Source organism: Podarcis filfolensis (assembly GCF_964270895.1).
Source record: "Podarcis filfolensis genome assembly, chromosome: 1".
In the NCBI taxonomy this organism is placed as follows: domain Eukaryota; kingdom Metazoa; phylum Chordata; class Lepidosauria; order Squamata; family Lacertidae; genus Podarcis; species Podarcis filfolensis.
Window position 1 is genome coordinate 116,376,598 of NC_139604.1, and position 14,490 is coordinate 116,391,087.

The window sequence follows — 14,490 nt, forward strand, 5'->3', positions numbered from 1 at the left end:
GTGCTTCGCAAGACGAAAAATTCGCTAGACGAAAAAATTCGCAGAACGAATTAATTTCGTCTTGCGAGGCACCACTGTACTGCTGTGGCGGGAAGGTAAATGGCATTTCTGTGTGCTTTGTTTTCCACCACGGTGTTCCATTGCACCAGAAGCGGTTTAGTCATGCTGGCCACATGACCTGGAAAGCTGTCTACGGACAAGCACCGGCTCCCTCGGCCTGAAAGCGAGATGAGAGCCACATAGTCACCTTTGGCTGGACTTAACCATCCAGGAGTCCTTTACTTTTACCTATAGTGCAGTATATAAATTGAATTAACAACAACAACAACAACTGTGGCAGACTTTAAACACTCCTAAAGACCTGTCTCTTTAAACAGGCATTTCATCGCACGGTTATGTTTTATGTTTTATTGATATTTAACTGAATGCTTTATTGATAACTTCTTTTTGTTTTTTATTCAGGCATTTCTTTGTATCTTTGGTTTTAAATGTATATACTTTTTTCTTTTTTAATTATCTTACTGGATTTTATACAAACTCATTATGGACTTTGCATATTAAGTGGCTTATAAGTAATGAACATAAGGATTATGGGAGGTTGAGGAAGGCTGATCTAGGCTGTTCTTATTCACTAAACTATTACTAGAGGGGGGAGGGAGGTATTTTGTAAGGGCTAGATGGGAAGAACCACGGATCCAACATGTGGAAGGAAATCAGCTCTGCTTTGTGATTGTGGGCTCATCTATACTGTTGGTTAATGAGGATAGTAAGTTCCCTGTACCTTCATTATTTCTCCATTTTCCATAGGACCTTCTCCTCTAAATCACTGCCTTCTCACACTTCCCTTCCCTCAATACAGATTTTCTCATACAAGGGATACTCCAAAAGGGATTGGGGTATAAGAAAATCCAGAACAGGGGAGGGAAAGTGTGGGACGGCAGTGATTTAGAAGAGAATGGCATACAAACAATGGTGAATTAACAGAGGTACAGAAAGCCTCCTATCCACATTAAACTGTATGGACAAGCCTGGTATTTTAGTTTATGCAATTTGTCCTGAGATTTTAGGGTGAAGGGTGGGTAAGAAATACCAGAAAAAAAGAAAGTCAAAAACATATTAATGCATGATGGAGTCAAGTAGTTTAACAACTAGCACATTACTGAACTGATTGCTCAATTGCCCAATGGTAATCAATTTTTCCAATATTGTACTCCATTCCAATGCACAGTTAAGGCCTCCTTGAGAGGCTTCTACATGGCTGGGAGAATGTGCCAAAGTCTATTGGATGGATCTGTTTCTGGAGAATTGGTGCTGCACGGAAAGAGCTGGTGCCCATTTTGTGGGAAGACTCACATAACCAACCCCATTCTATTTCATATATATATAGACACGGAAGGACCAATGTGGAGATCCTGCTGGTGCTTTTGCACCAGGCACAGCGCACCACTGCTTCTCCCTCCCACCCTCCACCTCATTGTAAGCAGCAGCAGTGCAACCGACTGGAGCTCAGGGGACCATTGTCACCCCACCGCTATTGCAGTCAGCTACATTTGTGCAACCTGAATTTTCTGGTATGTGATTGAATCCTACCTGAAAACAGCAACTACAGTGGTACCTCGGGTTAAGAACTTAATTCGTTCTGGAGGTCCGTTCTTAACCTGAAACTGTTCTTAACCTGAGACACCACTTTAGCCACTTTAGCTAATGGGGCCTCCCGCTGCTGCCGTGCCGCTGGAGCACAATTTCTGTACACATCCTGAAGCAAAGTTCTTAACCCAAAGTACTATTTCTGGGTTAGCGGAGTCTGTAACCTGAAGCGTCTGTAACCTGAGGTACCACTGTATCTAGAAGCACCTTGATTTACCCATGAGCACACAAAAGTTTTTTCCAACCCTGGTAGGAACCTTCCCAGGCCCTGAATAGCTGCATAAAAAATGGAAAGTATTTACTATCATAGAATCATAGAATTGTAGAGTTGGAAGGGACAATGAAGACCATCTAATCCATGGGTAGGCAAACTAAGGCCTGGGGGCTGGATCCGGCCCAATCACCTTCTAAATCCGGCCCGCGGATAGTCTGGGAATCAGCATGTTTTTACATGAGTAGAATGTGTCCTTTTATTTAAAATGCATCTCTGGGTTATTTGTGGGGCATAGGAATTCATTCATTATTTTTTTTCAAAATATAGTCCGGCCCCCCACAAGGTCTGAGGGACAGTGGACCGGCCCCCTGTTGAAAAAGTTTGCTGACCCCGGTCTAATCCAATCCAATCTTTTGCCCAATGTGGGGCTTGAACCCACGACCCTGAGATTATGAATCTCATGCTCTACCAACTGAGCTAGACTATACTATGAATTAACCTTACTGGAAACCATAGAAATCGTAGAATTGCAGAGTCGGAAGGGATCCTGAGCATCATCAAATACAACCCCCTGCAATGCAGGGATATGCAGTTGTCCCATACAGGGATCGAACCTGTAACCTTGGCATTATTAGCACCACACTCTAACCAACTGAGCTAGAGCAGGAGAATAGTTGAATCTCTGCTTGTTGCACAGCACAGGAGTCATGCCACAGAATGAACCCAGCAAACTTACAAACTTGTACCCCCTGGCCCAAGAGAAATCATTAGTCTACCTTAGTCGATAACAAGCACCAGAGGAATAAGGCTGCCAAATGACCAGAAAAGGGGTCTGGCATGCTCTTGTGCTTCTAATTTCAGTATCATGTATGGAAACACAGCCTTGTTGCTGTTAAAGGCAGTGCCACGGTGGCTGGTTTAAAACTTGGCAACTCTGCAGACAGAGAGTAGCTCATGTGTGAGACCAACAACAGCCCCTGCTATGCTACATTTGGGCACCCCCTGGAAATGCATTCCCCCAAATAATCCGAGAGGAAATGCTTCAACTTTTTTGAGACAGGCTCTGAATGTTGCCGGCACCTTGGCTTGCACTTGAAAAAGTTGTGGGAATGATGTGATTTGAGATTAAAAGCAATAATTTATTAAGATGCTCCAGAGAGATGCACGAGGAAAGCTTATCCCGTGGAGAACTGAACGGATTCAACTCTCACAGCTACCGCAGTGCCAGAAGTAATTAATTATCGCATCGCAGAAACTTGCTTGACACCATGTTGGACCAGGCTCAACATTATGCTGGCAAGCATTATCTGATGATTTGCAAAACAAGTCAGGCCTCTTCTTTGGTAACCATTTCCCAAAGGCCACATCTGCCGGTGGTGTAAATCAAGAGCAGCTTTCCCTTTCTTTGAACGGAGCATGAAAAAAGACTGAAAAATGAGGATCTGTCCCACACCTCTGTTCACTCTAGCTTGACTATCAGCCCCCAGTTCTGTATGCTTTCATACACAATCACAGATCTCCCAGGCAAATTGTTCAGAAATTTCAGCATGTTTTCTATCCCTAGGCTATTAATTGTGATGAGACATTAAGAGATAAGGGAGCATTAATTTTGGGAGGATAGTTCCATCCCTCTGCAGATGAGAGATATACAACAGAAACCGGCTTTGATTGGCAAACTGAAGTAACCCCCAGAAGGAAGGTGTAAAGAGGTGTGTGAGTTTCTGCGCTGTTGGAGTGCCGAGTCTCCCTTATCTCCTGAAGAAGAGAGGCACCAGCAGTGATCAAATTGCCAAGCAGGGAAGAGAAGATTCTGGGGAATGCATAGGCTTGAGCCGTATGAATGAGACAAAAGAACGGAATGTTCCTTTGTTATTTATCATTTCTTTTAAACGTGCTGCCGCTCCCTTCTTCTGAAGTGCAGAGGTTGTTCGAAGTTTGCAGCTGGGAAACTTTCCTAAAAGCAAGCTGGTGGTTGACTCCCTCAACAGTGACAAGGAAACAAAACAAATGTGCCTCAGCCTCTGATGCCAAGTTGACCAGCCACATTGGGGGGGGGGAGATCAGGAAACGGACCTGTGATATGTGACAGAGGACATCAACGTGGCATCTGTAGGCACAATGGCACAGAGGAAGTCCTTCATTGGCACACCTGAGCAGGAGCTCCAAACTCTGAGGGTTGGTTGTTTTTTTTTAAGTCTCTAGTCATCCTAGAAGGAAAGTTATGAAGCAAAATCACCCTTCTTAGTGATTTCTGCAAATCGAGCCCATCCTGGTTGCTCCCACCTGTTGAAGGCTGAAGGTTTTGGCTTCAGATATGGGTGGTTTGGCAGTTAGCATTTGCTCAAGTCGTGGTTTAGGCATTGGGCAGACATAGTGTTGGACGGAGGAGAGGTTGTAGTCTCCGCCTGGTCCCTCCAAAAATGAGATAGCCCATTAAAGGGATCCAGGGGAGATGCTTCTGTCTGGATGTCCAGGTTTGGGTGGGAGGCCACAACACTCCACAGGTGCAATCCAGTGGGGGAGTTACTCCTTGATGTAGGTCAGGGACTTCCCCACTTCTGGTTGACCCCAATGTAAGTCCTTCTGGCAGACTAGCCAGAAGTCGTGGGTTCTACATCTGTAGTCAATAAAGATGTGGCCTGGTTTTACACAAAATAATAATAATAATAATAATAATAGAAGAAGAAGAAGAAGAAGAAGAAGAAGAAGAAGAAGAAGAAGAAGAGGAGGAGGAGGAGGAGGAGGAGGAGGAGGAGGAGGAGGAGGAGTTTGGATTTGATATCCTGCTTTATCACTACCTGAAGGAGTCTCAAAGCGGCTAACATTCTCCTTTCCCTTCCTCCCCCACAACAAACACTCTGTCAGGTGAGTGGGGCTGAGAGACTGGGCTGAGGCCCAAGGTCACCCAGCATCTTCATGTTGAGGAGCGGGGACGCGAACCCGGTTCACCAGATTACGAGTCTACCGCTCTTAACCACTACACCACACTGGCTCTCTAATAATTGTCATGCCTTTGGTATGGAGAGGTCTAAAGGGCAGGGGGGACGCCTTGCCACACAAGTTAGTTGTTTGGAAATCAGGCAATAAGAATCCCTGGGATCCTAAAGAGCTGTTTCCCCCTTCTCTTTAGTGTACATTTCCTGCTTCTCTCTTATTTTCTAATAGCCTTTGGAATATCCATTATTTGCTCTTCCTTTTTTCATAGAGACCAGGATGTATCTTTCCTGTGGTGGGCTTGTTGGAGATCAGGTACTCCCTGCACATTATTTGCTGCAAATACTACTACGCAGTAAGTGTGGTTGGGGGGCTAAGCAATCCTGTGCTCAAATGGCAAATGCACAGTGTGAAAATTTAGCAAAAGGGCTTGAGCATGTCTCAGCTGTGCAGGACCTAAAGCCAGGCACTCATTAAGAATCGACTACATATCTCACTTACAGAATAATGATAGACATGCTGTGCTTCTGTGGAGAACAAGCCCCTCTTGAAATGACCACGCTGTAAGATCTGGGCTCCCTCCATGCAGGCTGAAGGTGTAAATGGGTGAATAAATCATATTTCTTAAAGCTACGACAGTCTCCGCTGTGTCTTCAATTCTCCAAAAGAGCACAAACCCTGGGTGAGCTGCTGGAACCCCCTGGAATCTTGCTGCCGCTCGGCAGAGAGTGGGGGTGACTTCCAACTTCTGTAAGAACATTACCAGCCTGGGTAGGGGCTGAGAGATTGGTTCTTCAACACCTTAGGACATTTTTTCCACCGGATTTTGATGAACACCAGTTCGCTTACAGGAGAAATAGGTCAACAGACAAAGCCATACTCACAGCTTTTCACCTTGCAGCGAGTCATCAGGAGAGACTGGGGAATTAATGCTGTTTATTGATTATAGCTCAGCTTTTAATGCCATCCTTCCGGACATTCTTATTAAAAAGCTGATGGACCTGGACCTTTCCCCTACCATCTGTGATTGGATTAAAGACTTCCAGAGGGATCGCACACAAATAGTGAGGATTGGGCCTGTTACAACTACCTCTCTGAAGCTCAGCGCTGGCACCCCACAAGGATGCGTGCTGAGTCCCTACCTGTACTCGTTGTTTACATATGACTGCATTTCATCTGATCCATCCACTGCAGTTATTCAGTTTGCAGATGATATCACTATAGTGGATCTAATTACAGGTGGAGATGAATCAGCGTATAGGGAGGAGGTTCAAAAAGTTTCCACATGATGTCTAGAGAACAACTTGCACCTAAATATCAGCAAGACAAAGGAGATGGTGTTGGACTTTCGGAGGAAGAGAGAGGAACTAGCCCCGTTGTATATCAGGGATATGTGTGTGGAGAGAGTCTCTTCCTTTAAATTCCTGGGAGTTTGCCTTAGTGAAGACCTCACTTGGAAAATCAATACAACCCAGGTGGTTAGGAAAGCCCAACAGAGACTCCATTTCCTCAGGGTCTTGCGAAAGAACAATGTCAAACAAAAATTGATGATCTCCTTCTACCGGGCCACAATAGTGTCCTTTCATACCATATAACAGTGTGGTATGCTGGTTTGACAGCCACGGACAGGAAGTCCCTACAGAGGGTAGCGAATACAGCATATGACATCCTCTGAGTTCGCTAGATGACATCACGGGAGACTGCTGCCTCAGGAGAGCAAGGAAAATTCTTAGGGATGACTCACCCCCTGGCCAACACTTCTTTAATCTCCTACCTTTGGGCAGGAGATACAGAAGTATAGTCAGCTGCACCAACAGGTTAAAAAACAGTTTTTTCCGTGGGCTGTTGGGCTGCTGAATGGAAGAAAATAGTGGTGTAATTGACTTCCGGCAAGCACACAGAGCGCGAACAAGACTGAGTGTATGGGGGGGGGGCTCATTTAATTTCACTGCACACAGGTGGTGTAGTGACAATAAAGGTTTATTATTATTATTATTATTATTATTATTATTATTATTAGGGATGAAACCATGGCAAAATCAAGTGGGTCAAGATCCTGTCTTGCTTTCAATGAAGGATATGGAGCTTTCTGAGTTGTGGATGCAGCTTGGCATAATGCGATTGCCTTTCAGAGACCAAATATCAGTCATGGGTGTGTGTGTTTGTGTGTGTGTTTTGGTGTGTGTGTGTTTTTCACTGTCCTAAAGAGCTTGCAGCTTCAGAAAGTGGGACTGCCCACCACCATATCCCACCGCCAGCAGCTGTCCATGCTGCAAATGTTTCATTTTATATTAAGGAAAAGGAAAAACAAAAACAAAGAGAAAAACACTTCCATCTCTGGTTTTATTCTGAATTATTTATAAGAAAGTCATTGTAGTTTTCTTTCTGTGTAGGGAAAATATAGAAAAAAGGCGGGGGACTCTTGTTTACCTCCTGGGATTGTTTTCCTCCCCCTGATTATATTAGCAGAAATGAGATTTGGCCAAGCCTGTTCTGTTATGCCCTCACCTGTGCTGCTTCAGAGTGTCAGATCTTGAAATCAGAACTTCTGAGAACCTGGGAAAGGCTAATAAATGAACCCTTTTGGCTCCAGGTTACAGAGCCCAGAGATGGTCTGGGTGTGCAGCTTAACAGGGGGTCGGGGTGGTTTTCGTCATATCAAAGTGAAGCCTGGCAAGGTTTATTTATTTGTTTAAGAATAAATCAAAAGAGGCAATGAGGTGTAGTCGTTAGAGTGTTAGACTAGAACCTGAGAGATCAGGGTTTGAATCTCCATTCAGTCACGAACAGCATTTGAGACTCCCATTGTTCTAGGCGCATTTTGTGACAAGGAATTTCATTAGCTTGAGCAGTTTCTAAGCTCTGGGCACAGTATTACGCCTAAGATTTCAGTGAAAGGAAAGGAGGACCTTTTTCTGCCTCCCCACTTCCAGCTACTCTCTGAAGACTGGAGAAGAGACCCTCTTAAGAATATTAGGGGGCTGGGCAGGGGAAGCACTAGACCATGTAAAAAATGAACATAGTATTTTAGCTGCCGTTCATACATTTTCAGCTTTGTATTCTTGTTATATTAAAAAGTGCGCCTAGACATTCCATTGTTGTGCCCATTATCCAGGTTTAAGGTGCCATTTAGCTCCTAACTTTCATATTTCAGTTTCTAACACTGGCCAAGAAGCTCATTGGGTGACTCTGCTCCAGTCACTATCTCTCAGCCCCACTTACCTAATGGGGCTGCTGTGAAGATAAAACAGGGAGGGGGAACCATATACACCACCTTGAGCTCAAATGTGGAAAGGTGGGATGCACATTTAATAAATAAACAAGCAAAAGCTTTCTATTCGTCTGTAGCATCACACACAAAAACCCCATAGCCAGGCCATTTTTGTTTGGGGGTGTTTGGGTTTTTTGCAACACTATGCAGTCGAAAACTAGCCTTCCTGTTCCATTTAGGAATAGACAAATCAGTCAATTTCAGTTTCTCAAAACTAAAAACTAAAATTATATTGTTGTAACCCACTGTGGACCTTATGGTAAAGTGTGGGAAAGAAATATTGTAAATAAAATAAAATAAAATAACATCTAGCTGGCTTGCAGAATGATTGGTTGACTATTATCAGTATAAGAGATGCTCATTATTATAGGGGTTATTACTATTATTATTTATTTCATTTCTCTATTTTTAAGAAAAATGCCAAAGTGGTTTACAGCATATTAAAACATCAATAAAACAATCCAGAATCAAACATTTCTGAAGCAAGTCAAATATAGAGTATACAGTCGGAGCAACATAATTAGCAGAAAATTAACAGAAAACTAAAATGTTATCTTAAAGATTTCAAAATAAAACATTACAAAGGAGGTCAACTACAGAATTCAACACAAAGGGATGGGAGGGTGGGAATTCAGTTCAGTTCTCATTTAAAAGTTACCTAATTTGCACTTTTCAAGACAATATGCAAACCAAAACACAGCCATCTTTCAGAATTCACCTTTCTCCAAAATTTTGCAGTGCAGGTCCCCAGCCTATAAATATGTACAAAAATGAATATGCGGGTGTAAAGTATGCACAAAATGCATTTATTAATGAAAATAACAGGCGAAATGCATTAGATTTGGGGACGGTGCTTTGCAAAAACATGCCTATCATGCAAAACTGCATACAGAAGTGTGGTAAATATTGCCCTCAGGTACTGAAGCATTTTCACGAGGCCTTTTTAGCTTTAATTTTAAAAATTGCAAGCTGATGTGAAAATGTGGAGAACTGAAGACTGGAAAAACGAGGAACTGACCCTGACAGAATTTGCCCATTCACTAATTCATAAATAGAGCAATTGTATTCTGACTCTCTGCTTTGCTCCCTCCTTCTCTCTTTTTTTTACATTGTAGGTTAGCCTGAGGAGAAGGATTAAGAAACTGGCTACCAAGATGGTAATCACTAGTGGAAATGAAGAAGAAAAAGGCAACCAGGAAAAGGAGAGCAAAGAGGAGTCCATCCTGGCAATGCTGGGAATTATCGGGACAATCCTGAACCTCGTCGTGATCATTTTTGTGTACATCTACACGACATTGTGAGCCGCAGACGCAAAGCGGGGGAGACAGCTGACAAGAGGTGATGGCAAACGTGGCCGGCTATTGACACACGGCTTAATGAGAATTGACTCTGTAGTATATTAAGACGTCATAAAAGCTCTGCCTGAGGGCGTTGGAGGTTGAAGCACAATTAATTGAACAAGACTTTTTTTCACACAGTTACAAGCAAAACTCGCATCTCTCTCTCTCTCTCTCTCTCTCTCTCAATCTCTCTCTCTGTTCTAGAGAAATGAGTGCAAATCTGTAAGTATCAGCTTTGGACAGGGGGTCAAGGGAAAAAACCCCCACTATGGATAAAACTTTTCAATACAGCCAAAGACTGGACACTATTATAAACAGTGACAAATATATAGCATATCTGTGCCAAGTTATGTTCCATGCCCATTAGTCCGCATCTTCTCTACTCTCCTTTCTTTGATTTACATCGAAGCTAGCAAGCTTTTCTTTCCCTCGCTCTTTGTTTTTCCAGTTTTTAACTTAAAATGAACATATGGTGCAATCACAAGGTAGTGGGGAGGGGAACCAGCTACTCCGCTGAGCTGCCTGAGCCACCAAAGGGTAAAACCTTGAGCAAAGTAAGGTTACCTGACGTTCCTTTTCTCTCTCGGTTGCTTGACATCTGTGTCTGTTCAAACCGATGTTTATAAATATATATTTTTAATAAATGTGCTATATTTTTAGCATGAGCCAAACTCTGGGCGACGCCAGTGTTGTTGTTTTTCAGCCTGGGTTTGTTCCACAAAAGAACGCTCCTCTCTCTCTCTCCCCTTCCTCCATCCTCCCCCCCCCCCACCTTCTAAATCAGAGTATGCCAAGGGTTTGGGCTTTAGTTTTGTTTCTTTGCAGCAGAGACAGACACCTTGTTTCCTGCTCCACTGCAGAGCACAGACACATCATGCTTACATGCCTGACTTGAAACGGGAATATCAGTTGGAAAACATCACATTTCATATGGAGGTATGGCACGGCGACCTTTGCCAAGTCGTTTCATGGGCACAACTCTATATATAGACAGACGACAACAGGGGCAGAAAGAGTTGTTCCACCTCCACGCTTCCTCTCAGAGAATGTCAAGCCTTTCAAATATGTATTCAGTTCCCATTTTTGACGGGGACTTCAAGGCTATACTGAAGTCCCATTAAGTTCAATGGGGCTTGCTGTGAGATAAACAAATATAGGATTGCGGCCCACATCTTTGAATGGGATTTAGATTGTGAGGGGAATCTGAAAATCTGTGGCTTCTTCATGGTGCTCGTGGACATAGGAGCCAACTCCTTTCAGCCCCCAAAATAAAATATTTGAGGGGGACGGGCCCCCACAAAGTTGATGGGCATTCCCATTCAAATGGTGTGTGTGCACTGTGTCATGTGACTGATTATGTGGGGCAGGGCTTACCTGGGCCCCCACAATATTTTATTCAAGCCGGCACCCCTGCTCTTGGATATGAGTTCAAAACTGGATAGTATTGGTTTGAGAGGTCCTTCCACTTCTCTTACTAATACTTTGCAAGTACTGCTTTTTGTTTCGCCTGCTTTGGACTAATGCTGGGGTGCCCTCAGGACCCCTGTGGACCTTCACACTTTTATGCAGGGGGACGGAGCTCTGTGAGAAAGGATAAATGGCAGTGACAGGAGGTGTGCAGAGAAGTCCTCTTATGGGGTGGCTGATTTTAGAGAGGGACAAAATGGATGGAGCAATGGAATGAGGGGAAAGAGGGTTTTGACTTACGTTATGGATGGCAAGCATAATATCTGTATTATGACAAAACAAAGGTACATAAAGGTTTCAAAAATCATGTAGTAAGTAAGAAGGAGCCTGTACACCGCCTGGCTGAGACATAAGGACCTCTTAGAAAGGAAAACCCCAAGGTGGTTATCCCCTACTGAGGTGGTATCAGTGAAAAGGATAAACATGGATAAAAGGTGGGCTACTTATAAAGATCTCATAGAGTTTAAAGAAGAAAGAGTGAATGGTGGACTGTACAAGATTATACTACGGATTGGTTCCAGTACTTCCAGTTGAACAAGCTATTTTAAAAAGATAAAGAAAATGGATTTGGGGAAATTGGCTCAGAATTCAATAGGAAATGATGATAAATGAATCTCTAAAATATATAAACTGTTATTGGAGTGGGAAACCAAAGACAAGATGGTAAAGGCAACAATGACTAAATGGGCAATCATTATTGGTTATAATATAGAAATTTCTGCCTGGGGGAAATTATGGGGGAAAACCATGAATTTCTCAGCCTGTTATCTTACCAAGGAAAGCGTACATAAGATGATGTACAGGTGGTCCTTGACACCTAGCAAACTGGTAAAAATGTACTAAAAAGGGGTCCAAGTTATGTTGGAAGTGTCAAGAGGTAGATGGAACTCTGACGCATATGTGGTGGTTGTGCAAGTATGCTAGAGAGTACTGGGAAAAGATTCATATAAAATTTTAAAAAGATCTTTAAATTTGCATTTCACAAAAGATCTGAGGCCTTCGTACTAGGGATAATAAGCGATGATATCCCAAAGAAGACATTCAACCTCTTCTTACACACAACCACTGCGGCTAGAATAGTTTATGCGAAAAAAATGGAAAGAAAAAGAACTACCAATGAAAGAAATACAGCAGAATAAATTGATAGAATTGACAGAATTAGCAATTATGACCATGAAAATAAGAAATAAAGATGAGACACAGATAAAAGAAGGGTGCAAGTCTTTCGGAGAACATCTCAGGAGATATAACACTCCATTTAACCAGCCAGTAGGAGTATAACCCTTATGAGCAGCAGTTAATATTAAACAAAGGAAACACATGAGATAAAATTGGGTGGAATAACAGGATATGCAGCAGAAATAAGGTTTGCATAGAATGTCATGGAGAGATGGACTTGGGAAGTCCTAAGGGAAGTGATACTGAATGTGATGGACAATGTATGATGTCTGTATAAAATTTGTGGGAAATGCATAAATAATCTTTTTTAAAGAAAAGAAGAGAAGGAAAACAAGACCATTGGGAGCTTCTGTTCAGATCTCTGGCAAGAACTACCTGTTCATTCCCCAGCAGGCTGCTAACCATTGAAAGGAGTGGAGAGATAAAGGGGATCAGTGGGAGAAAGACACAAGTGGCAGAAAGAGAGAAAGAGAGAAAAGGCAATGGGAGGAAGAGGGAAAGAATGAGGTGGGGGGGAGAGTGAGAGAGAAGGGACTACATTCTTTTTTGCTCCAGCCATACCTACCAATGGCTTCAACCTTGTCCATTGCCAGTGTGTGGCCCCTGGCAGGTTACCTTGGACAGAATGTGGCCCTCAACAGAAAAAAGTCTTCCAACCAAGGGACTAAAAACATTAAACCAGTGTGGGAAGTTTCCATCAAGATCCAATACATTCAACATTCAAGTCTGATACAGCTATAAATATATTGGACGGGATTCACCCACTGAACCCTGCCAGCATATGGGCTTCCTCTTGCGCAGTGGGCTCCCCCCACTCTCCTTCCCCTGTGTACCCCCACAGCCCATGAAATGGGCTTTTAAAGGGTTGGGAGAACCCCCAGAAAAAGCACATGGAGAGAGGGGAGGAGGGATCATTCCATCTGATAAGCTGGTATGCTTGTGCTGATGGAACGATGAGAGGAGCACGGTGTTGAATGTTGCCCATTCCCTTTTCAAGCAAAGATCCGTAGTAGCAAAAAAATGGAGCCATTTCACTCCTTCTATAAAGCAGGATGTGAAGAAGAACTCTTCTGCACACAAGGACAAACGTGAGACTGAACTTATTGGAAAATGCAACCCTAATTGGAGATAATTAGCTCTTTTGAAAGCTGGCCCAATGACAGGTAGACTCTCCTGGTTATAGTTTAGGACTGAGAAACTAGTGAAAGGGTTATAATTTGGTTTGTGTTTACATCTTGCCTCCTCTGTGCCCGGGGAAAGGCAGTTAACCTCTCTTTGCTTTGGATAATAATGTAGATCTTTCTCGGCGGGGTGCTAAGAGGCTTAATGTTGAGAAAGCACTTTGAAAAGCAAGCATGGGGGAGCTATCAAAGCAGTGTCTTATGACTGTGTATCTTTGCTTCAGGTTTTACTAATTCAACCTGCACTGTAAGAATGCAGAACACAAAGATGGGGGAGGAGAACCAAGTCAGCCAGCCCTGATTCCTTGTACGCTCAAAATTAGATAAGAAAAAGGATATGGGCTTTTCTTTTCTTTTCTTTTCCCCCAGCAAACATCACTGCCTGGCTATGCAAATTCATCACTAGATGGCTGCAACACCAAGATATGAACATAGGATGTTAGAGTTGGCAGGGATCTTGCAGATCATGTAGTCTAACTGTTCAATACAGGCATCTTGCGACTGCAGCATCCTTGGCAAATGGCTGTGTAGCTCCTGCTTAAACAACAGCAGCAACAGAGAAACTATCACCTACCAAGGCAGTGGAAAGGTTCTTGCCATTAGGACATTTCTCCAAAATCTGTTTCCTTCCCATTTCCACCCACTGGTCCTAGTCCTGCCCCTCCAGAGCAACAGAAAATAAGTCTGCTCCATCGTCAGCATCACAGCTTTTCAGTTATTTGAAAGCAGCCCCTTGACCTTCTCTTCTCCAAGCTAATCATAGCCATTCCTTGTAGGACTAGAGCCAAATCTGTATTAATAATAATAATAATAATAATAATAATAATAATAATAATTTATTTATACCCCGCCAATCTGGCTGGGCTTCCCCAGCCACTCTGGGCGGCTTCCATAAAAACCAAAATATCACACGTTAAAAACTTCCCTGAACAGGGCTGCCTTCAGATGTCTTCTAAAAGTCTGGTAGTTGTTGTTCTCTTTGACATCTGCTGGGAGAGAGTTCCACAGGGCGGGTGCCACTACCGAGAAGGCCCTCTGCCTGGTTCCCTGTAACTTGGCTTCTCGCAGTGAGGGAACCGCCAGAAGGCCCTCGGTGCTGGTCCTCAGTGTCCGGGTAGAATGATGGGGATGGAGATGCTCCTTTTTATTGGACCGAGGCCGTTTAGGGCTTTAAAGGTCAGCACCAACACTTTGAATTGTGCTCGGAAACAATACATTTAAAGCAGTATCACACCACTTTCACATTCACAGCTTTCC

The 14,490-nt window shown here is 43.3% G+C and overlaps 1 protein-coding gene across 3 annotated transcripts in view; it reads left to right on the plus strand.

Annotated features, from left to right (window-relative positions):
* TUNAR (transmembrane neural differentiation associated intracellular calcium regulator) overlaps positions 1-10,077 on the plus strand; it is a 58,687-nt gene extending 48,610 nt beyond the window's left edge. For all 3 annotated transcript variants that reach the window (XM_083622123.1, XM_083622121.1, XM_083622122.1), the window contains one exon: positions 9,182-10,077. In XM_083622123.1, coding sequence (XP_083478249.1) covers positions 9,221-9,367 — 147 coding nt within the window. In that variant the 5' untranslated portion in view covers positions 9,182-9,220 and the 3' untranslated portion in view covers positions 9,368-10,077. The remainder of the gene's footprint in view (positions 1-9,181) is intronic.
* The last annotated feature ends 4,413 nt before the right edge of the window (positions 10,078-14,490 follow it).